Source organism: Xenopus tropicalis, chromosome 2 (assembly GCF_000004195.4).
Source record: "Xenopus tropicalis strain Nigerian chromosome 2, UCB_Xtro_10.0, whole genome shotgun sequence".
Lineage (NCBI taxonomy): Eukaryota > Metazoa > Chordata > Amphibia > Anura > Pipidae > Xenopus > Xenopus tropicalis.
Window position 1 is genome coordinate 85,450,404 of NC_030678.2, and position 26,351 is coordinate 85,476,754.

General features: G+C 37.0%; 1 protein-coding gene across 1 annotated transcript in view; it reads right to left on the minus strand.

Moving 5' to 3' along the window:
* grik3 (glutamate receptor, ionotropic, kainate 3) overlaps positions 1–26,351 on the minus strand; it is a 254,320-nt gene that overhangs the window by 29,079 nt on the left and 198,890 nt on the right. Inside the window, exons 11-12 of the mRNA XM_031896913.1 lie at positions 21,424–21,647; positions 1,569–1,687 (exon numbers count right to left, since the gene is read on the minus strand). Coding sequence (XP_031752773.1) covers positions 1,569–1,687; positions 21,424–21,647 — 343 coding nt within the window. The remainder of the gene's footprint in view (positions 1–1,568; positions 1,688–21,423; positions 21,648–26,351) is intronic.

Below are 26,351 nucleotides of genomic sequence, written 5' to 3' on the forward strand. Positions count from 1 at the left end.
AACATGAAGTTTTGTTGATATCTTAGCCAAAGCTTCTTAAATGTATGTTTTGTTGTTTTGTACCTAAATCTGTGAAACACCTGCTTATTGTTATTTTACTTAGCAACAGAAACCTTCAGAGCAACTCTAACAGGAAGCTAAGCCTTGAATAATATCATTGTCATAAGACTCAATACCATACAGAAATGCTAGGGATTATAAGTGAATACATCCACACTAGTCCTCTCCTATATCACATCAACCTATGATCTCCATCAGAACAAATATAATGAGTAAAATGAAATCTGAGAGTATAAACACGAGTATAACACTCCCTTGTTATTCTGACCCCCACTGCTATGATAGCGGCGGAGTTTCCCTTCTCTCTCTCTCTCTCTCTTTCTGTCTAGCCTGTCCTTGAATTTAACCCTATTCCCTATAGACCATTTTTAATTAGTCACCAACTTTCTCTGTCATCCACTAACATATATAAAAATAACACAAATAGCTTAGATTCTTAGCTTAGATTAAGGCTAGGTGCTTATAGTGACAAAAAAAAACTTTGGAAGTACCAGAGGATAAATTGAATCAGATTCTAGTTGTATTGTTAACATTTTGGACCAGTAGTGATGTCATTGAAACAGAAATGCAGAAGCATAATTGTTCGCTAAAAAATCCATGTCTGTGTATCATGTGCAAGTTATTGTGGATGTGCCTTAATGCATGCTTGCTTTTACACCTTAATTGTGAGTAAAAGAAATTGTGATTTCTGTATTTATTTTGGACTTTGCACTAGTGATGAGTGAATTGGGTACGGTCGCGTCAAAAATGGGGGCAGGCAACAAAAAAAATTGTGCAACGAATTTACTTGCCGCTTCGCAAATTTTATGACGAAACGGGACAGATTCACTGATCACTGATCTTAACTGCCTTAGTAGTAAAGATTGAAGGGGTGTTTGGTTTAAATCTCCATGTTTCGTGTAAACACTGAGCTCTTATTTAAGCACGAGGATGGATTTAATATAAATCTGCAAACATTCTATGCATTTTGTTTAATTAAAGACCAATTCATCTTTGCAAAATGTTCAGTTTCAGTTCAGTTTAAAATATTGCACCACAAATAACTTTATTGCATTCTAATTTTTACTATTTTTATAAAATTTAGATTTTAAAACTGATTTATTTTTTTCCTTATGGGAGTATGCTGAGTGAGGACTGTAGGTGCTCAGTCTTAAACTATAGGGCTTCCTTAAGTGGTTGCCCATTGTAGCTGCATCAGTCCTGAATACCTCAGTAATTCTTCTTTAATTCTCACTATAAGATGTGTGTTGACGAGCATTTCTGTAATTGCAGGAGACAAAAGTCCACTTCCAAAAACCATTGTTGCTTTGTGACAGCAAATTGTAACAAAGTCCCTCTGTGGCGCTTTGTGACAGTGAAGATGACAACATTATTTCATGTACTGCTTTTTTTTTTTCTTTTGACAAGAGCTGCTATGTTTTTATCTTGTAGCTGTCAAAAAGCAGCAAAATGTTCATTTCAGGAACCATGCTAGAAAAAAAAAATTATTGAAAATAAGGGACCCATACCTTGCTGCATTAATGCTCCAACGGCAAACCAAAAGCTGTTCAGCAGAGTAAAATTGTTTTCTACCACATCAGTTCCTGGATTGCATGGGTGAGCATCATACCATTCATATGGACTAAACCTGGAAAAAAATACATTTTTGTATTTACTGTTTATGCACAATCAATCATATTTAAGTGTTCCCACAACTCTGTCTCTTTTAGGGTTTATTTTTGTCAGTTAAAAAAAATAAAAATAAAGGAAACTATACCCCCAGAATGAATACTTAAAGAACAGATAGTTTATATTATATTAAGTGACCTATTAAATTTTGTTGCCAAACTGGAATATATATACAGGTATAGGACCCGTTATCCAGAATGCTCGGGACCAAGGGTATTCCAGATAAGGGATCTTTCCGTAATTTGGATCTCCATACCATAAGTCTACTAAAAAATCATATGATCTGTTTTATGCATTATATTTGTTATAGAGACCTACTTTGTTCATGGGTATAGTTTTCCTTTAAATGTTTCCTATATATATATATATTTTTTTTACCTTCGTTTTATTAATACAGATGCTTTTCGTCCGATAACAGTGTAGAGAAAAAGCAAACATAAGCAAGCCAGTAGGCTTACATAAGTATTTATGTATTTTCTTTCATTCTGTGAAATATTTTATGTAGCCAGAAGTCAGCTCTCCACTGGTATTCATTCACTGGGTGCATAATCTTCAGTAGTGGCCATCCACCAGTTCAATAGATAAGCAATAGTTCAGTCAAAACTCATTTGACTTTCATATAATAAAAAAGCTTTTATTACCAATATTCTGGCACAAACCACTATCCTCAATGTTTCGTATCAACCTAGGCCTTCTATCTAGTTTGTTCAGGTGTTTGGGAGTGGAAATTGGTCTCCTAGATAGTTACATAGTCACATAGGGTTGAAAAAAGACCAGAGTCCATCAAGTTCAACCCTTCCAAGTAAACCCAGCACACACAACCTATACTTACCAATCTATACACTCACATACATAAACTATATATACAACCACTAATACTAACTGTAGATATTAGTATCACAATAGCCTTGGATATTCTGCTTGTTCAAGAACTCATCCAGACTCATGCAGCATCCTGCATGGATAGTTTTGCACAATTTAGTGTCGTCAGCAAAAATAACAGTACTCTCTATGCCCGCCTCCAGGTCATTAATAAACAAGTTAAAAAGCAAAGGACCAAGGACTGACCCCTGCGGTACTCCACTAACCACACTGGTCCAATTAGAAAATGTTCCATTTACCACCACTCTTTGTAATCTATCCTTCAGCCAGTTCTCTATCCAATTACAGATATACTTGATATCATATTGTATGGAGGATCCTGTATGCTACTCCTGATTTTTCTTAAAAGATCTGTTCCAAACTTTGTATTTGTGAATATTTCCTGTCCTTATTATGTAAAAAGGAATTCTCTGTTCTGCTTAAACTTCCTTATCTATAATCTCCAGGGATGACCTTGTAACAGTTTCACTGATGATGTGACCTCTGCCAGTCATACAGGCTAAGCTGTGGTGCATCAAAGAGAGTGCCATTAATGCAATGTCAACCCTTCACATTGAACTGCTTTAAGTAACCCAACAAACAGAACTGCAGGCAAACTCTCACTCTGCATAAATGAGTAAAATCATGAAACTTTTATGCAAAGAAGTGCACTTGCAAGAAAAGACTTCTGAGGTCCTGAAAACCAAGTATGAAGAATTGATAAACAGGGACGTGTACAGCATGTAATTATTTTCGACAGAGAGCTGTGCTGCAACCTATAGTTTTCTGTGGGGAATGGAATAGAAATATTTTTTTCAAAAAAGATCAGCAAATAGAGAAATAAAAAGGATTATCATGATTTCACTGAAAGGATAACTACAGAAAGATACAAAAGAATACATGCTGTGAAAGCACGGAAAAGATAAAAGTAATGATGCAATGTTGAAGCTGTGTGCTTTGTGTAAACGTTAATATAAATTATATATATATATATATATATATATATATATATTATTTATACTCAAAAACACTAAATCATCTGCATTCCTGTGACATAATTTTATAAACACATAAAGCAGACTTTTTTCCCCCAAAAGTTTATTCTGTATAGAAGTTCTTTTATCATAGCCGTGATTAGCGATTAGCGAATCTCTCCCATTTCGCAAATTTTCTTGCCATTTCGCAAATTTTATGGCAAAGCAAAACAGACAGATTCCCTAATCACGGGAAAACATTTGTGAAACGCATTTGTCGCGCAATTTTTTTCTCCCGCGTCTTTTTTGTTGCCCGCGCTTGTTGACACGACCACGCCTTTTTTGCCACGACCGCGCCTAATTTGTCGTGTGACAAAAAAAATTTCAAGGCAAATTTTTACGGGGTTTAACAAAACAATTCGCCAATGGTAAAATGTGGAAATTCGCTGCGAATCCATGCCTGACGAAAAAATTCGCTCATCATTAGCCTTGTTTTCACTTGCAAGCAGTGTCGGATTGGCCCACAAGGATACCAGGAAAACTCCCGGTGGGCTCAGGTATCAGTGGGCCCTCCTGCCCCTAACCATTTGGCCTACTTCATGGTCATTCCCTATTTCTGCATGGGAAGAAAGAGAAGATATAGATGGAAGAAAAGATGCTAGCATGTAAATAAAAGAGACTAGGAGAATAAAGAGGTTGGGTGAGGAAATGAGGAAAATAGTTTGGAGAGTGCGTCTATGGTCTAATGCAGTGATCCCCAACCAGTGGCTCGTGTGCAACATGTTGCTCACCAACCCCTTGGAAGTTGCTCCCAGTGGCCTTAAAGCAGGTGTTTTTTTTAATTCTTGGCTTGGAGGCAAGTTTTGGAGACATATAAACCAGGTGTACTGCCAAACAGAACCTCTTGTAGGCTGCCAGTCCATATAGGCGCTACCAAATAGCCAATAACAGTCCTTATTTGGCACACTCGGGAACATGTTTTATGCTTGTGTTGCTCCCCAAGTCTTTTTAAATTTGAATGTGGCTCATTAATAAAAAAGTTTGGGGACCCCTGGTCTAAAGTTTTCTGGTGGGCCCCTGGGGTCCCAGTCCGACACTGCTTGCAAGGTAGTCTGTACAGGGTTGTCTAGCAACCTGCCTGTGCAGGGTATGTCTACCACCATCCAAAAGGCAAACTATGGCTGCCTTAGGCAGGCAGGTGGTTATGAACAGGGATCCCCAGAATCTTGTTAGTCATAATATGTTATTGGATAATAGCTTTAGTGACTACACAAACTGAAAACTATTTTTTCTATGAAGACATTTTCTTGCATAGGGTTTTGAGATCACTAGGGTTTTGATCAGTTTGCTATTAATCTAGCCTATAAACAGACCCATAACTGTTGCTGGCCTGTAGCATCCTAAAAGAGACATACAGTACATTAGGGAATATCATGACATGTATCTTCCATATAATAAAATATCAAGCATAAAAAGAAATTGAATATATATATAAATATTCTTTTTGCATTATATATGAATATAAATAAATAAAAATAATAATAAATAAATACACTTTATTTCTTTCACCAAATTGCCTGTGAGTGCCCTGCTTTATATGACACTTGATACGTATGATATTATATATATATATATATATATATATATACACACAGAGAGAGCAAGAGAGAGCAATTATGAGTGTATATGTTTATATGTAGCAAATTAATAAAATTAGATGAAGTACAAGGTACTGGAAACAAAAGATTTCCCTTTTGCTTTTTGAAAGGCTTTCGAAACTGGATTTTGCTCTCTAAGGAAAAAGAAAAGATGCTTACAAAGGAATATGATGACTATGTATAAATAAATTCAGGGTCAATAAAAGAACTCTCTGAGGACGTTTTCACTCACATGAAAGTACAGCGAACAAGATTAGAGTAAAGGACATCTGCACCAGGATCTAAAAGGGTCCTTTGCTGTCAGGAAAGTACTGTTATGGAATTCTCTTTCAGGGGACATTGTGTAGGATGCACCTTTGTATACTATACCCTCAAAAAAGCTGGACACTGGATATTAAGGGTCAAATAATTTAGGATGAGCAGAAAGGTGTTACAGGGTCAATTCAGATTAACATCTCTTGGTTAGGGATGATATTGTACACATATTTCTATCAATGTCTCACTCTACCTCACTCCTCAATGTCCTTTGCCAAGCCAAAGGTCAGATATGAACTGAATTACTGAATCAAATAACTGAAGACTTGATCACTGCAGTCCACTGGAAATTGTCTGGTCAATCTGACCACAATTTATTCTGCCAAGATATCTGAACATCCCAATTTTATTTAGAATGTAATGATCAATGATGTATAAAACAACCCTTGTATTTTTTTTATCTTTCTCTATTTTTTTTAGAATATATCTTTTAAATGATTCTATGCCATTGTGTGTATATTATAGTTCATTAGCTTTTTTAAAGGAGAAGGAAAGGCTAGTAAAGAATTAATTTGAAGCTGCAGGCATACCTTCAGTTATCTCAATAGTGCCCTTAAGTCTCCCCATATTTTGCCTGTTCAGATGATCAGAAGCCAAACAGGAAGAAAAAACACTGAGCTGTGTAAAGAAGACTCCCAGAATGCATCACTTCTGCACGGACACTAAGACCAGCTACCGAGTAAGCGCATGCGCATTGAACATACCCTGTGAGCGCGCTTTCCATCTCACAAGCAGGAGCAGCTCGGGCAGAGTAGGTCGCACTCGCGTATAGGGGGAGGGAGAAGGTTCGCGCATGTGCGTTTCCTTATGTGACGCTATGTTGGATATCCAACATGGCAGCCGCAATAGAGCAAATACAGTGATTTTGAAAATCAGAAAGTGCAGGCAATATACTGGCTTTCCAGCTAAAAAAAGGTAGCGATCAGCTACAGGGACAAGTGGCTTTTTCAGTTCAACTGGGTGGTATGGAATTCAATGGCATTTTAAACCCTTAACGAGATACTGGTACTAGAAATGAAACCCTTTTTTACATCTATCATAACCTTGTCTTTGCATAGTATTTAGAGTTTTGCCTTATTAGTATTTACCCGATGCTTTTACATTACTTATATGATCCCCCATGTTCCTCTATGACGGGACTGCCATATTTGTACAGCAGGAGTCCGTTAGCTATAACTGACAGGTTGAGATGGGACAATCAGGTTGGCAAAACAGTCAGGTTTAGGAACTTCAAGTAACAATTACTTGTTTCGCCGTAAAATTCGCAAAACGGCAAGAAAATTCACGGAGTGGCGAAAAATTCACGAAACGCATTTGTCACGCAATTGTTTTTGTCACTCATGTCTTTTTTTGTCACTCGCGTCTATTTTTTGCTGCCCGCGTCTATTTTTTGTTTCCCGCATTTTTTTTGATGCAACTGCGCCGAATTTGACACACGACAAAAAAAATTCCGCACGACTAATTTTTCCGCTGCAAATTTTCACAGAAGTTTCACAAAACAATTCGCTAATGGCGAAAAACGTAAATTTGCTGCAAATCCATTTTTCCTGATACTAAACTAAATTGTGCAAAACTATAAGTTCCATGCAGGAAGCTGTCACTTTATAGAGTGATTTGAACTGGAAAACTGGCCAGCAAAATAAGGTTCAATATTGAAATGTGCAAAGTTATGCACTTTGGTAGAAATAATATTATGCACGTTACACACTAAATATCCTAAGTATCCTTAATTGAGAAAGATCTGGGGTTTTTTGTAGATAACAAGTTGTCTAATTCCAGACAGTGTCATTCTGTGGCTACTAAAGCAAATAAAGTGCTGTCTTGTATAAAAAAGGGCATTGACTCAAGGGATGAAATCATAATTTTGCCGCTTTATAGGTCCCTGGTAAGGCCTCACCTTGAGTATGCAGTGCAGTTTTGGGCTCCAGTCCTTAAGAAGGATATTAATGAGCTTGAGAGAGTGCAGACTAAACTAGTAAAGGGGATGGAAGATTTAAACTATGAGGTTAGACTGTCAAGGTAGGGGTTGTTTTCTCTGGAAAAGGGGGGATTATAGACAGATAAGGCGTTTTTTTTTTCCCATAAAAACATTCAGCACACCAAAGGCCACCCCTTTAGATTAGAGGAACAGAACTTTCATTTGAAGCAGCGTAGGGGGGTTTTCACGGTGAGGGCAGTAAGGCTGTGGAATGCCCTTCCTAGTGATGTTGTAATGGCAGATTCTGTTAATGCCTTTAAGAGGGACTTGGATGATTTCTTGAACAAGCATAGTATCCAAGACTATTGTTATGCTAAAATCTACAGTTAGTACTGATGTTTGTATGTATGGTTTTGTACTGTATGTAAGTGTATAGATTGGTAAGTATGGGTTGTGTGTGCTGGGTTTACTTGGAATGGTTGAACTTGATGGACTCTGGTCTTTTTTCAACCCTATGTAACTATATATGTGCACCACGCTTGGGGCAAAAATTAAAAATAAATAGACACCAAAGACCCGGGTTCAATGCTTCAATATAGGTCTTATTCTGGCTCTGTTTTGAAGTGACTGATCTTCTAGTTCCTAAACCTGTAATTTTGCTATTCTGACTATTCTAATTTCTGCCTGCCCTTACCTTTGCCTGAAATTGACTAGAAACATCTTTAACCCTTTAGATACTTCATTTGAACTCTTTTTACCTGCCTGAACTCTGCTTTCTCCTTGGTCCAGATTTCAAACATGGTCAAGGCCCTTGGACCCTGACACCAACTTTTGGAAAATAAACTGTGGGTTATAAGAACTCTTTGCCCCAAACCTGAAATAGTAAAAACCAATGCCAAGCCCAAGAATACAAACATTTAAAATGAGCTTTGAAAACTTGATGACCCCAGACTTTGTCAGAACAGCATTGTGTCAAGCAAAAACACTAGACTAACGCACAGAGGGAAGCGCATAGCAGGAAAAACAACAAGATTTATTTTTTTTTAACATACATCATATTCCTGTGTTTCTCAAACCAAGCAACACACTGGGACAGAAGCTGGTATCCGCACAAGAGATCCAACACCAAATCACCAGAAAAGTAATGTGATCTATGCTGTCCAGTGCAGAGAAAAATGAACAATATCACTTACCTTCTGACAACATAGATATTCTAAACTCACATATTATATCACAATTATACTATTTCTTGCTCTCTTCCGGGTGTAACAGTTATGGGAGCCACTGATATGAGAAGTGTTTTACTGCCAAACTTACACCAATGCAACTTTACTGTTACCAACACCACTTGCCACAAATATATGTATATTCTCATATGCTTTTTATGGCTACAGCAGCTTGAGAAATCAGGTTGGGAAACCAGCTTGTATGTGAATATTTCAAATATATAACTTCTATTCTGACTTTTTCCTTCTTCTTTCTTCTTGTATACAAATGTATTTGTATACAAATGGATTGACAAAATGGAAAAGCCAAAGGCAGTAGCATGGGTGAATAGGTTTGAAAGTGATGTCACATCACACCCCAATTACAATGACAGTTTGTCAAAATCTAAATCTCACACATTCCACTCCTATCTATTAAGGGAAAGGAGGGTGCATATCTTACTCAGTTAAAGAAGATCCTTTTCTATCATTGTCTTTCTAAAAAAAAAAATATGGATTAATAACAATACTACTCATATGTTAATAAAAAAAATCTAAGAATGCTTTACTTTTACTTTTAGAAGTATTACAGATATATTATAATTGCAGCAAAATATCTTTATAATCTGGTTTAATGTTAGACAACACAAAATTTGAGAACGTAGCATTCACAGCTAGAACTAAACTGAGAACTTTATGCTATGCTGTAACAAATGCAATTTCAAATTGGCTCTTTGAATATTGTCCCATTTCACTATAATCAACAGGTTTCCAATGCCACTTTCAATTAGCTGCTGAAGATTCCCATGATATCCCAGTGTAAGACCTTTGTCTGATTAATGGCAAAGAATATGGCTGAGCAGGGAGATCAAAGAAACGACAGAATGTATGCCACTAGGCTCAAGCATGCAAGCCTCCTAACACCCAAATCAAATCAGAGAGAATATTCTAAGAGTTGAATATCAGTAACTTAAGCACAGTGAAAGAAACCTCGTAAAATCCATTAAAACCAGACCAGAGTCATAATGAAGTGACATTTACTCCATGTTCAATCCATCTAAATGCAGACTGTACATTAGAAGTCAAGCCTGTTTGACAATTACCCTCAGGCTCCTTCTATATCATGGTAAGTTTAAGTACAGATATAATTCCTTATTTTTATACAATGCGTTTTTCTTCCTCTTAGTCTTTCTTGCCCTGGGATTGAATGTTCTAAGGATCCAGTGTAAGGAAAATACAGTGAAATAACCTTCACAAATTGTATCTCTTGGGTGAGCAACTCTTATTCTGCTTAGGAATGTATGAAAAAGACAATACAAAAAAGAAAAACAAAAAACCATCAATACAGTAGCTACATTTGCCCGTGTTTACATAAGGGGGGATTCTGAAAATGCTGTATAAGCACATGCACAAGCGATATGCACAACTGAAAGCATTTGCTAATGCTAAAGCATAAATATGTTATAATAGTTGGTACAGGTATGGGACCTGTTATCCAGACTGCTTGGGACCTGGGGGTTTTTGGATAAGGGATCTTTATGTAATGTGGGTTTACATTACCTTAAACTCAACTAAAAAAATCATGTAAACATTAATTAAACCCAAAAGGATTGCTTTGCCTCTAGTCAGGATTAATTAAACATTAGTTGGGATAAAGTACTGTTTTATTATTGCAGAGAAGCAGAAATCATTTTCTTAAAATTGGAATTATTTGCTTATAATGAATTCTATAGAAGACTGTGTAATTCGGAACTTTCTGGATAACGGGTTCCCAGATAACAGATACCATACCTGTATTAATAATAATTAATTCTCCATAAGGCAGAACAGGTGGTTGTATAGAGAGGGTATTATCTCATTTTAATACCCCAAAATGTGGATAGCTTCGGCTTATTAAGATTTAAAAGACCCCAAGTTTTAAAGTAAAAAATTTGTTGGTTTATCTGTTTGGCTTTTGGACGTACTATCCCTTCCCAATCGTTTTGTCCTCACATTACTAAAGATAATTCAAATTTTCTAAAAACAATAAATAATTTGTAACAATAAAACTTGTACCTAATGGTAACTAAACTGCACAAATCTGTATTGATGGCAAAACATTCCTGTTGGGTTTAGTTAATGTTTAAATTACTTTTAGCGGGCATCAAGTATTGAGATCTAGATATGGAAAGATCTCAGGTTCCAAGGATTCTGAGTAATATATCCTATACCTGTTCCAAATTAATATTTATAAATGATCTAAGAGTTTTTAATTACATTTTAAGTTAATGATCATATTAATTGCAAGTTGACAAATATTTGTCAAAATGAATCATAGTGGCTTATTTGCAAATGTCAAGTGCTTACCCAAATTCAATGAAAGAGTGCAATCAGTGTGACTGGTACACCAGAGCTCACAGTGAATTTTAACTACATGGCTGTAAAATGTACAATCTACAAAGCAAACATAGAAACATACAGTATATAATGATAAATCCAATGGGAGCCTGCAGAAATTTTACCAGGGTCAGCTAAGGTCAGTAGGGGTCATTTATGAGACTGGGGAAATAAGTGCCAATTACTGTAGGGGTACAAGAGTGCACCCCTTAGTTCTCACTTAGCAAGAGCTTTTTTCCCAAGGTCTGGCTCAGGGAGAGACCACAGCATGAGGGAACTAGATAAGACCTATGCTTTTGTCTGCCTTAGGGCAGGTGATAAGGGCAGGGCCCTATTGTAGCCTGTGCCCTCTGACACTCCCTAACTTGCACATCTTATGGCCCTTATGAATACAGTATTGTTGAATGTAGGTAGTGCTCTGTTCATGACGGTAGTACCAGGTCTCCCTGCTGTAAATAGAAGGGGGGTGTGCAACGTAACCACTTTGCACACTCTCTATGGTTAAGTTAATGACCCTAATTATTTTGCTACCTCATCCCCAATATAATTATGCATTCACTTTGAAGGGGTGATCATACTGTATATCATATATATTTAGCCTTTATTTATATAGTGCTAGCATTAAACACAATGATTTAAAGAGATTTGTCATCATTTTTAACAGTCCTTATTCACACACACACACACACACACTGGGCAATTTTTTTCAGGAGTGAGTTAACTTGCTTGTATGTTTTTAGTGTACGAGGAAAACCACACATAAATGGTAAGAAAGAAAATAGAGTTCTCCAATGATTCAGAATCAGAATCGGAATCACAACCCTCGGTGACAAGAATAACAATTGAAACACCCCACCCTCCTGATGTACATGGTCTATATGCAAAATGAAGGGGTTAAGCAGCAGCTTAAAATGCTTTTGTAAAAGTATTCTCTTACATATTCTTTTTGTTTGCTTTCAGCACCGTGTCTAGTATCCTAAATCTCATTAAGACTCCCTGTTCTAACCTTTAAAAGGGCATATTTTCCAATAGTAATATGCGAGTTAAAATGGATTTGAAAAAAAAATGTGCATTCAAATAAATGGCATTTCAAACTGTTACTAGAATAGCATTCTATTGAATAAAGGTGATTCTTAGCAAGCTGCTCATTTACTGATGTAAAAGATAGATGTAAAGTCCAAAATTGTAAACAAAATTGTTAGCAAACAGAATTAGCAGCAATTCCTTCAGACAGCATCCTGCAAATTTCTGTCATATTAATGCAAATGGAAAACCGTTGTTTGGCTCTATCAGTTTAGACTCTTAAGGGATTAAATGCCTTGCATGCAACAGCATTTCTCTAAGCCTGGAAGTCTCATTATTAGCAGTACGAAATCTGTCCTCTTGCATACTCCCTAATAGCCCCTGAGTTGGATTTAAGTGGCATTGACCTATAATAATAGCAAATACTGTACCTCTAGTGTATACTTCAGACTTTTTTATTTATTGATAACAGGCTAATCTTCTTCTCCCCTTTACCAAGAAGATAGCCATGGGATTATTTAATGGCAATACATGCTTTTATAGAAACCAATGTTTTAAATTAAACATAATTCTGTGGCTAACCTGACATAAATAATCAGTAGTATACAGTGAAATAAAGGAAAAGATCATACAAGTACATTAGAGGGGATTATAGGCAGTTGGGGGATGTTCTTTTTTCCCATAAAAACAATCAACGCACCAGAGGTCACCCCTATAGATTAGAGGAAAGGAGCTTCCATTTGAAGCAGCGTAGGTGGTTTTTCACGGTGAGGGCAGTGAGGTTGTTGAATGCCCTTCCTAGTGATGTGGTAATGGCAGATTCTGTTAATGCCTTTAAGAGGGGCCTGGATGAGTTCTTGACCAATCAGAATATCCAAGGCTATTGTGATACTAATATCTACAGTTAGTACTAGTGGTTGTATTTATAGTTAATGTATGTGAGTGTATAGATTGGTAGGTGTGGGTTAGGTGTGCTGGGTTTACTTGGATGGGTTGAACTTGATGGACACTGGTCTTTTTTCAACCCTATGTAACTATGTAACTATGTAACTATACTGTAATAATGACAAAATAAGTTAAAGTTGTTCATATGGAATTTGAAAAGCAGTGCATTTGGTCAGTGAACTAGAAACACATTATGCTTCTAGTCTGGGGGGCCCAGTCATTAAAGTACGACAGGTCTTATTACAAAAAATTTGTATTTTTTCTAAATGTTAGAACTTTTTTGTATTTTCTACGTCATTTTCGTGCTTTGCAAATTTGGGCGACAAAATTGTATTTATCGCAACGAGTACGAAAGTTTCGGAATTCATTCAAGCTTCGGTATTGTGACTTTCCTTGGGCCAGGTTGGAGCTGCAGAGTGCCATTGAGTCCTATGGGAGGCTTAAAATCATACATTGAATGTTCAAAGTCAGAAAGTTTTTCGCATCGTTTATGATCATTCGGATATGAAAATTTTGTAACTTTCGGATCGAAACCACAATATTTTTGTGTTCTGCCTGGTTCACATAAAAACCTGCCAGCAGCTCAGACTGTGTCAGTGCCAGCTTCTCCTTCTGTTTCAGGACCAATATCCATGCATGTTTCAGTGGGGTTGGCTCTTCCAGTTCTGACTATCATCTGTCCTGCCAGTGTCAAGAAGTGGGCATGGATGTGTGATCACTAGTTACACATTAGCACCATTGTACACACATGGAGAGATGTCAGTATTGCATTCGGCACAAACTTTGTCACAGTTTCAACTGATCTTGTACTTAAAGGGCTTTGTCTGTTTCTGTTTCCAACTCTTGCCTTTTTCTGCCTTTATTCTGAACTTTGCATGCCTTGATCTGTTATTGTGAATGCTGCCTAACCCTATAATTACCATGATATTGGACTTTTTTTGTTCTCAGTGCCAGCTTTCCCTATCTACCCTTTTGTTTGTGCCACTCTTACCTGTTCCCAGTACCTGTTCCATCCGTATTTTTTTCAAGCCAATGTTGTTGGCCTTTGGCTTTACAGAATCAAACTTTCATAGCTAGAAAGTGTTAAGTTTTAAACCTCTCCACTTTTCATTACAATCTTGGAAATACCTATTCTCAGGTTACAGGTGGTGCATTAGTTTTCACCAGGTCGAGTAATCTATGGCAACCTATCAATAAGTAGGATATACTCAGGCCCGGATTTGTGGAAAGGCCACAAAGGCCCGGGCCTAGGGCGGCACAAGTTTAGGGGCGGCATGCCGCCCCGCCGCAACAGTTTTTTTAAATTTGGCTCCCATACGGAGCAGTCGGGACCTCTCCCCACTGCTCCGTATGGGAGTTTAAATGTGCGTTTGTGCATGCGCATTGATCGCGCATGCGCACTGGAGGGAGAGGTCGCCGCCGCGATTGCGCATGCGCACGGGGGCGGGGGCGGCCTCGGGGCGCCGGCAAGTTAAATCTGGCCCTGGATATACTGTTCCCATGTTTGAAAATATCTTAAAGGTCACTATAGGCTTTTTTTTTTTTTTTTATACCTGTGCAGTTGTATCTGTAATCTGCCCTAGAATATGGCAATGTATCAATGCTTTATTTTGCCAATAACACTATGTTCAAATCATCATAAGGATGAAAACACCTTACAGACTATTATTGCTGTTTATAATCCGGGCAGACAAAAGTAAGCAGTTTCCCAACCAGCGGTGTAACTTAGTGCTTCTAGGTCCTCCTGTAAAAAGTTTTTTCATTGGCACACTACACTGTACCCCACCCCCCACGGCTGCAAGTTGACATAAATGAAAGGTAGGAAATAGGATTCAATAGATAATGTGTGGGTGTAAAAAGTTATAAATTATTGGGACACAACAGTTAAATATTGTTTCTCCCATTGCAGAAGCAGCTAGAGAAGAGTTAAAGGAAAACTATACCCCCAAACAAAGTAGGTCTCTTTAAAAATATAATGCATGAACAAGCTCATATGTAAAACCCTGCTTCATCTAAATAAACCATTTTCATAAAAATATACTTTTTTAGTAGTATGGGCTATTGGGTAATCCTAAATAGAAAATTTACATTTTAAGAATTAAAATTACCGTTATGTCAAAACCCTGTGCATGACCCGTTCAAACCCTGCCCCCTCATCTACAAATCTTACCCACTCATGACCAGCAAATCACACTTTCCCACTGGTTAAAAGCCGTTTATACCTGAAAATTGATTTGGGCTACTTACTACTGTTCTGTCCTGTGAAACACTTGCTACTGCATGTGACATCTCACAAAATAAACATTAATTAGTAAGACCTGAAGCACTGACATACTGCTCCATCGCATTAATGCCAATTAACTACAATGTATTGCTTTCCAATTACGGTATATGTGTATTATTTATATAGACATAACATTGAATTCAGTTTGCCAAAGGTTTGCCTACTTTAGTGTAATAAGAGTTTTTCCCTCTACTTGATACTAAATACATGACTATTTTTTACTCTAAGAATGTCAGCATGGCTAATTTCTTAGGAAAGTTCTCCCTGCAGAATGTTCTGCTTGGAGAAGGTTATACACAGTTAGCAGCCCCTCAACTTAAAAAGCATAATTTTTTGTCATTGAATATGAGATTACTGATAAAGAGAATATCCAGTGATAGAGAAGGTAATTGCACACTTTTCATTAACTGTATTCAGAAATGAAAAAAATCCATTTAGCTACAATCATACACCATGTATCATGGACATGGATTAAAGAGTATATATATATATATATATATATATATATTATATTTATATTATATATTTCTCTCTCTCTATATTATATATATATATTTAAATATATATAAAAAAATAAAATTACAGCTTTAGAGATTAAAATTTTAAAATGTGGAAATTGTGGTATTTGAAATGTGGTATTTGAAGTATATAGAAGGTATAAAGCAAAATTTGAAGAACATCACAACTAAATGGAGACTAAGGGGCACATTTACTTACCCACGAACGGGCCGAATGCGTCCGATTGCGTTTTTTTCGTAACGATCAGTATTTGGCGATTTTTCGGAAAATTATCGCGACTTTTTCGTTGCCATTCCGAATGTTGCGCAAAATCTGCCGATTTTTTCGTAGCGTTAAAACTTGCGCAAAAAGTCGCGCCTTTTTCGTAGCCATTCCGAAAGTTGCGCAAAATGTTGCGATTTTTTCGTAGCGTTCGGATTCATTCAAGCTTCAGTATGGTGACTTTTCTTGGGCCAGGTTGGAGCTGCAGGGTGCCATTGAGTCCTATGGGAGGCTTCCAAAATCATGCTAAGTCTGAAAGTTTCGTCCGCCGCTTACGAGCGCTCAATACGAAAAAGTCGCGACAAGATACAAGCGAATCGTAATGGCTATGAAAAACTCGCGTTTTTTCGCGCAAATCTTATTGGTAACGAAAAAGTCGTGACAATTTCCGAAAAGTCGTAAAGGCGCCGAAAAAATCGCAAAAAATACGAAAAAGTCGCAAAATGTTCGTTTTCCAATCTGAATTTTTCCAATTCGGATTCGAATTCGTGTCTTAGTAAATCAGCCCCTAAAAGTCAACAGTGTAATGATTATTGCAACAGCTGTATTGGCATGGTCACTTTTCTACCACTTTTTGACATCCTCCATCCTTTAGCCCCCTTCTCTATGATCAGATTTTAGCAGGAGCAACCCCTAAAATTGCAGTAGTCCTTATCTGAACAAGCCCTCTTGTATTTATGAATATTTTTTTTGGGCCAGTGTTGTTAGTGGAGTACCGCAGGGGTCAGCCCTTGGTCCTTTGCTTTTTAACTTGTTTATTAATGACCTGGAGGAGGGCATAGACAGTACTGTTTATATTTTTGCTGACAATACCAAATTGTGCAAAACTATAAGTTCCATGCAGGATGCTGCCGCTTTGCAGAGCGATTTGATAAAATTGGAAAACTGGGCAGCAAACTGGAAAATGAGGTTCAATGCTGACAAGTGCAAAGTTATGCACTTTGGTAGAAATAATATAAATGCAAGTTATACACTAAATGGTATTGTCTTGGGGGGATCCTTTATTGAGAAGGATCTGAGGATTTTTGTAGATAACAAGTTGTCCAATTCCAGGCAGTGTCATTCTGTGGCTACTAAAGCAAATAAAGTGCTGTCTTGTATAAAAAAGGGCATTGACTCAAGGGATGAGAACATAATTTTGCCTCTGTATAGGTCTCTGGTAAGGTCTCACCTTGAGTATGCAGTGCAGTTTTGGGCTCCAGTCCTTAAAAAGGATATTAATGAGCTGGAGAGAGTGCAACTAAACTGGTTAAGGGGATGGAAGATTTAAACTATGAGGTTAGACTGTCAAGGTTGGGGTTGTTTTCTCTGGAAAAAAGGTACTTGCGAGGGGTCCTGATTACTTTGTACAAGTACATTAGAGGAGATTATAGAGAGATAGGGGATTTTTTTTCCCATAAAAACGACCAGTGCAGCAGAGGCCACCCCTTTAGATTAGAGGAACAGGATTTTTATTTAAAGCAGCGTAAGTGGTTTCTCCCGGTCAGGGCAGTGAGGGGCTTGGATCAGTTCTTTGAACAAACATAATATACAAGGCTATTGTGATACTAAAATCTACAGTTAGTATTGATATTAGGATATATGGCTTATGTATGTGAGTGTATAGATAGGTCAGTATAGGTTTGTGTGTGCTGGGTTACTTGGAAGGGTTGAACTTGAAGGACTCGGACTTTTTTCAACCCTATGTAACTTTGTAAGTTGCACAGATGTTGTTTTCTGGTGGTCTTATTATACAAAATCATTTTAAGGGCCTACCTCTGTTTTACCAGTTCCACTCAATTATCTGTCAACTAATTTAGATAAACGCCTGCTCTAGCCTGCTGTATCACTTACCAAAAATAAATGAATAAATCAATTTTAACTAAAGCTTATTTCATTTTGCAAGCATGAATCCTGCCTTAGTCTTAGGGGCTGATTTACTAAGACACGAATTCGAATCCGAATTGGAAAAATTTCGATTGGAATACGAACATTTTGCGACTTTTTCGTATTTTTTGCGATTTTTTCGGCGCCTTTACGACTTTTCGGAAATTGTCGCGACTTTTTCGTTACCAATACGATTTTCGCGAAAAAACGCAAGTTTTTCGTAGCCATTACGATTCGCTCGTATCTTGTCGCAACTTTTTCGTATTGAGCGCTCGTAAGCGGCGGGCAAAACTTTCAGACTTAGCATGATTTTGGAAGGACTCAATGGCACCCTGCAGCTCCAACCTAGCCCAAGAAAAGTCACCATACTGAAGCTTGAATGAATCCGAACGCTACGAAAAAATCGCCACATTTAGCGCAACTTTCGGAATGGCTACGAAAAAGGTGCGACTTTTCACGCAAGTTTTAACGCTATGAAAAAATCGGCAGATTTTGCGCAACATTCGGAACGGCAACGAAAAAGTCGCAATAATTTTCCGAAAAATCGGCAAATACCGATCATTACGAAAAAAACGCAATCGGACGCATTCGGCCCGTTCGTGGGTAAGTAAATGTGCCCCTTAGTGTTAGCTTTGTTTCCTCCTTGGTCCCTACTCTAAAAACTATGACCAGTGCTCCTGAGACTTCGTTGTGGCCCCATTGGTTGCTACAGAATGAACTGTCCACTGGTTCTGACATTTAGGAAGCTCTAATTTAAGGTTATATATAATTTCATGTTTCTGCGTGTAATTCCTTGATGTTTACATGTCTTTTCCTTCAAAAAAGGGTAGCATTTGGAAGCATTAATAACAGCAGGTGCTGATTTGAAAAGTACTTTCTATTGTAAATAAATTAAATAAAAGATTATATTTTATAAAAGATAGGGTGCTCAGTGGGGAAAGACAATGATAGATAGGCAATTTTCCTCTTAAACCTTCAAGTATTATGTAACGTTTTCTCTGCCAGGCATCTGCAGGGCTGCAATACAGGGTTCTATCCTTATTCCATAAATATGGATTAGAGATCAGACAAGCTGCAAATCCATTACAGATAAAATCAGTGTGAGCTGAAAGGTGTAGGTGTCTTGTAAGGCAGAGATTAGCCAAATTCAGGCTTACAAGAGGCTCAGTTTGGATAGGAAGGAGAGAAACAAGCCTTGTTTATGATACTCATACAGATGAGGAACAATAAAACCATTAATGCAGGTCATGCTCTAAACTGAGTCTGTTATTACTAACTGGATAAAATGAAAAACTACAGTAGATTTGTTAATATATTTCTTGCGCTTAAGATGTATGCAATAGTGTTTCATGTACTTTTAATGTAAATTGCATGCTGTACTTGAGACTAAATATATTGGCTTTATATAGAAACATATATAAGTGGGTGTTATAGTTAAGAGGATTTCCACGTTTGCAGGCTTTATTCAATATATATAACCAAAAGTATATGGATAGTTGACCGCATGTGTCAGGACCTGCCTGTACGAGAACTTTGGACTCTATGATAGGCAGGTTCAGCATTACCTCACTGAGCCACTGGAGACCTTGGGCACCCAGCCCTGAACATTCTGTTAACCCCTCTTCTTTGCTTCTGTGTCTATGTTCACCTTCTCCTCCCTTAATTAGCCCAGGTGGTTGCAATCAGACAATTAACGGGCTTTATAAGCCTGTCACAAGCAACCCCTGGTTGCTTGATCATTGAGCCTTTTTGTGTTCCAGTGTCCTTTCCTGCTTGTTCCAGTCCCTGTTCCTGCCTGACTCCTGCCCGCATACCTGCCTGATTCCGTTCACCTTACCCTGTTCTACAACTCCTGTTCCTGACCTCTGTTTGATCTCTCGGTATTGACCTCGGCCTGATTATTGGACTTTCCCTGCCTTCAGCCTGCCTTTGACCACTGCCTGTTATTCCGGACCCTCCGTGTTTGCTGCCAGTCCAGACCCTCTGCCTGCTTTTCGGATTTGTTTCCTCTTCTGCCTGCCTCTGACCACTGGCCTGTTGTAAGGACTTCCATATCTCTTATTACTCAATTTTCATTAATAAATCATATTTCAGCAACATAACTTGTTTCCTGCCTATCAACAAGCGCAGTACCCCCTGTACCCATATTACACGGCATATAAGCTCCTACCTGCCAGCCACCCACCTGTGGCTGTTCCTGACAGTATGACTGTAAACCATGGATATCAATATGAAGCTGGCCCTCCCTTTGCTACTATAATAGTAATTTAGGGGGGAACGTAATAGAAGTCGATAACGGAAGAATTATTCACAATGCAAAAATATATACCTCTATAAGAACAAATTTGCTTTGCAGAAATTTAATATGGGGCAACAGTGTTTACAACAATGCACAGTGTATGTAATAAAACTTCTTAATGAAAAAGTTCGCTCCAAAAGATTACGCCACCTTCAAGCATGCCTTAAAAAGTTTGCACTGTGCAGTTAAAATTCACAATGCAATAATAGTCTAATGAACAATATTACATTGCAAAATATGAATTTTTATTCTTACTTGTGCTCACTTTTTTCTGTTTATACATTTTATTTAGAATATGGAAATTGCCTTTCCTAAATGATGCTTAAATAAAGATGCAGCATTAAGGTTTGTTTTACTCTATTGGTATTTTTATCTATTTCTGATTAATATAGTTAAATAAATCTTGTGGTATAGCACCGAGAACATTGATCAGTAGGTGATGTGACAAGTCCTGCTTCTATTTATAAGAATACTAATTGGGGATTAGCAATTTTTTTCGCCTGATACAGATATGCTGCGTTTTGTGCTGTCAGTAGAAAAAAAAATAATGGTGTGTTTTCATGCAGGTAAAAAAATGAGGAAAAATGGAAACTGATTCCAAGGCACTTGGTGTGACAAAAACCTTGAAAAATAAAAGAAAAACATCAGTTTATTGCAAAAAATGCAAAAAAAAAAAAAAATCCCATTGCCTTAAATGGACATAAGAAAAACACACACTGCAATGCTTGACTGCAATGCTTTTGGTACAGGAAAAATGTCCATATAAATTATTGTCAGATAAAGCCTGACCCACAAAAGATGATCAAAATCTCTTGTGCAGTTTACCATATACATGTACCCATAATTGTACAAAACCTTGATTCACATAATGATATATGTTTGTCTAAAAGGTACAAATCTACCACACCACTGTACCTGCTTTAACTCTTGTGACCCAGTTGCTAAACCTACACCTGCTACTTTTAGATCCCTTTACATAAATACACACTGTGGAAGATGACCCAGGAGTAGGCTATTTGTACCAGACCACTGTTGGCACCCCCTAAGGGCAGGCTACATTTTGCAAGAGGAAAGAGATGGTAAGTAAAGAAAATTTAAAAAAAAGTTAAGCATGCCATTTACCCTGGGAATTTGCCTAATGTAGAAAATAATTTTCTAATTTACATTTAGTAATGTTAAAAGTGATGTTACCTGGCAATGACAAACAATACACAGCTCACACCAAGGTATGCAAGGAGGATGTACATCCAAATGTCAGGAGACAGTGGGTTCAGGAAAGAGAAGACACTTGGAGCTGTTCCGTTGGCTTTCCGGTACAGGATACTTATCCCCAGGGTCATGAATGGCTTGGAGAAATCTATTACTTTTTCTCGGACATGGGTTATGGTGAGGGGAGCCACAGCAAGGTCAGCTTTCTAAAAGTATAAAAAGAAATCAAAGGTTACCACTTTTGATCTTTAAAACTGGATTTGCATTTTTGTTTATAAAACCCCCCATAAATCTGGGGGTTGTTCTGAAAATTGCTTTAGTAAGTGTTCATTCATCCAGAAATGTTCAGTGGGGTTGTTAAATGTGTGACTACACACAAAATCAACATTCATTTTTTAACATTGTCAATAAAAACAAATTCTGCAATGACCTTTTAAAAGAAAGAGAAATGCTGAGATAATTCAACTGATATATAAAGGTTTTAGTACTGTGTGGAATTATGTTGAGCTTATGTTGAGGTTTTTTTTTTTTTTGCTAGAGCAGCTTTCAGAACTATTCATGTGTGATAAAAACTTGACATCAGCTCAAAAGCTCACGATCAGAGTTTAACAATCAAGGTGAAGAAAGCTGTGCCATTTACTGCACCAGTTAAAGAGTGAGAAAATAACCATCATTGCCCTATCACACAAATACATACAAACTAACTCTGTGGAAAAGACCTTTTATCGAGATCTGATTTCATTTTGGTATTAGTCCCTACCTTTTTCATTTTTTTATTTTCCTCTAGGTCACTAAAAATAGGGACTAAACAAACATGAAGCCAAATAACTTTTTGCTACTGTTATATACTGTGCTACTGTTTTGCAAATATTTGTTAATACAGCTGAAATCCAAAAGATCAACAAATGATCTTCATTATATGAAGATGTAAACATATGATTGAGCTTAGAGCACTGCTCTGTGTTCATAATTCTTGTGCCTGGTGACACATGCAGATTAATACATGCAATGGGTATATTGGTGCATAAACTACGCATAAACTAGTGCATATAAAAGTGTATCACCTTATTCAAATGAAAATTACTCCTCAGTAAAAGGAGCACTAGATAGGTAGGTAGATACTGTAGATAGATAGATAGATAGATAGATAGATAGATAGATAGAAAGATAGCTGTTTGAGAGGAACTTTATCTTATTCTCTACTACAGGATCCCCAACCTCTTTTACTCATAAGCCACACTCAGATGTAAAAATTGTTGGTAAATCATACAAGCATGAAAAAAGTTCCTTGAGGATGCAAAATAAGGGCTGTGATTGGCTATTTTGTAGCCCCACATGCGCTGCTAGCCTACTGGAGGGCCTGCTTAGAATAAAACTGTGCTTCTGTGCTTCCAAAACTTGTCTCCAAACCAGAGATTTAAAAATGGCCACTTACTTTGAGGACACTGGGAACAATATCAAAAAGGGAGGTGAGCATCATATTGCTTAAGAGCCACTGACTGGAGATCACTGCTCTACTGTATAAACTATTGGTTCCCTTTGTATGTTCTGCAGTGCAGCAAACCATGTAAAATTATAATGTTACAGGCACACATTTGCAGAAAAACGGTCTCCATTATTCGCAATGGTTGTTTCCACTGTGATTACCCGTGAACTCTATATTTCAAAAGAGGGTACATATGGATTGGAGGTCACATAATAATATACTAAGGCTCGCTAACCACAGTTTTTAGTGTATCTAACCTTATCATTATAGACTTCCTGGGTATCCATTGTTTTTCCTAAACAAACCCTAACCATGCACCTGTCACCATACATACAAGACTATTGCTTGTAATGTTATTTTTTATTTATCTAAGTTTTTATTTAGGTTTTATAAAATTGTATAAAAAAAAGAAGGAAGAACAACACAATGGTAATTATATACTGTATATATATATATATATATATATATATATATATATATATATAGTACATAAAATGAGCACTTGTAAATAAACAAAGATTAAAAGAAAAACAGCAAAAAGAGAGACACATTGCTTTTTAATAGTGTTCATTTTTGTTATTATTTACCTTGGGTCCTGCAACATGAAAGAGAGTAAATTTTATGTTTAAAAAGCTGCTATATCATAATTTTTTCCTGCTTGTATAAGCTTAAAGGTTACGTGGAACACCTTTTTCCTTTTTATATTTTATCTCCTGTGTTTTCTCATATTGTTAGTGTTAACAGTTTTAATCTTAATCTTATCACTGCCATTGTCTCATGCTGGTTGGTCAAAGCTTTCCCAATTACTGCCCATAGCCTTGCTATTGTACTATAATTCCATATTTACCATCAGAAATATGGCCTAACAGAGCAGACAGCATGTTCTGACATCATTTGAAATATTCTAATATCCTAAATAAAAGTCACCAGAGAACAATGCAGCACAGATACAGTATTCCATTGTTCTTAAATTACGATAGAAAATGAAGTTGTAGACTTTTTATTTCATAGGTAGTGATGAGTGAATTTTTTTTTCCAGACATTGATTCGCAGTGAAATTCTGCAAAACGCGGGTGGCATATGACTTTTTTTCTACGTGAAAGCGACCGCAACTTTTTTGACACAACAGAGTTTCTAATCACTATTTATAGTTTTTTACTTAAAAGGTCCAACAGAGCTGTGCAATTTAAAAGAGCAACATTTCTTAATACTATAATTAATATGAAACTGATAATTTTATATATATATATTTTATATATATATATATATTACTATAATTAATATGAAACTGATAATTTATTAGTGAATGTTTTGTGAAACCTCCGCAAAATTCATTATTCATTGTGAATTTAATTTTTAATATGAGTTAGTTAGGAATTTGGGTTAGTGTTGTTTAGCCCAATAGCCGTGATTGAAAAATCCTCTTGGATAGAAAAATATCCCTGGACTTCTAACACCCTACTGTTCAAAACTGCTACAATGCCTGGCACAGGAGACTGAGTAAGAAAACACTACATTTATTTACTGTATTTTATTTTTAGTGATGTGATGGATAGCTGCACAATATTACCAAGCCACCTAAGCAAAATTGAGATCACTGCCAATTCCTTATGGAGTACAATATAGCAGGATTTGCTCCAAAAACTGAATAAACATGCACATTTTTTAATATTCCTAAGTTTTACTGCACAATCTCAGGATAGGTAAATAGTTTTTTCACCAAAGAAAATTTACCAGTAAAAACAATTACTCAAGCCTAAAAATATGCAGTCTATTTAATCCAAAGCAATTTTCGTAGGCTACTTGATGGCCCTTAGTTAAATATGCAACTAAAAGGTTATTTTTGGTTTATGCAGATGAGATTCTCTTAATTATGCAGTAACCACACATTGCTATATTTACGCACCAGACAATCCAGTAGCCATATGTATTCCAAAAGTGAACAGATATTGAATAATAATTACATATAATCATTCATACTACTCATCTTGTGCTTTTAATGAAACTGAAAAGAATAATATTATTTGCAGTGACCTCATATGCAACAAACTTGCTCTATAAATCAACACTTCACATAATGGAGCACACTTTTATGAAATTCACAATATGCAAATATGTGTGCAAATGTGTCATCTATTTAATGTAATTGCAGCAATTACGAGCATTACGATATCTGTTACTGTAAAAAGTGAATCCACTATACAGTACATTTACAATACTTCTTTTCAAGAGGATTTACAGAAGACATAGGTTACATGCTGCCATGATTTTTTTCAACAATGTTAGTGCATTAGGTATTTAATGGGGCCAGAATGGCTTTTTATCTGTCAAGAACTACAGCAGTTGTATGCACGTCATGCCCAATGACTGTCACATGTGGATTTTGATATGTGTTTGCCTTCAGGAACTGTGACAAGGTCGAGAATAAAGGGGAGGCAAAATCGTGCAGAACTGAAGAAGCTATTTATATCTTTAGTCTTAATGGAGAAGTTTACATTTAAAACTAATGTTCAGGATGTAATAAAGCAGTGATGCCCAAAAGGCTGTCCCTCTGTGCTTAGTTGGATTCTCCTTGAAAGGGGAAGCACCAGAAAGCAACACCTTTGCACATACAGTGCGCAAAGCATTGGTATGGAACATTACAGGTTAGTGATGTCCAAGGCTGTGACAGCTCAGCAATTAGAGAGATATGAATGGACAAGACTTAAAACTAAAGAAAATACTGGAATGGGGGAGCATTCATTTGTTTATGGTAGTGCATTATGTAAATAGAATTTACATTAAATGTGCAGGCCTTTTGATTAAAGTACAAGTAATTATTTTGAAATCCCCTAAAATGACAACAGTCCTCAGAGTAACATACCTTTCTCCCCTTTTGCTTTCTCAGCTTTTTTCTGACTATAAGGCCTGAAAGAGGTGCTTACTGGGCATGCTCACTGCCTCTGCTCCAATTAAAATCCATCAGGCATGCAGAGTCAGCACCTCTTTGAGGTTATCATAGTTAGAGAGGGAAGAAGGGTTCTAAATGCCGAAAAGGCCTAGAATATTGCATACTAGGCAAGCCCATTGATTTACTGCGTCCCACAGGTAACAGGTGGTGTCAGGGCATGACAGCTTTGGGAGACTTCAAGAAAGCTTGAGTTCAAGAAAGTCTTGTCCTGCCTCCTCCTGTCACCTGTGGGGTGCAGAAGTTACCTCCGGAGCCTTTGGAGGTACAGAATAGGCAGGAGAGGTTTGTGTTGTGCCCTAAGCACATGCCTCTTCAGGCTACCCCTAGTTCCGGCCCTAACTATAACAGGTAGAAGTTTTGCGACTAAGGAGTAGATTAATTGCAACGCCACTACAGTTATTTATATAATTACTTGCCAACAGCATTATGTAGGATGTAAAAATAGTCCAGTAAAAGAAAGGATAAAGGAACATT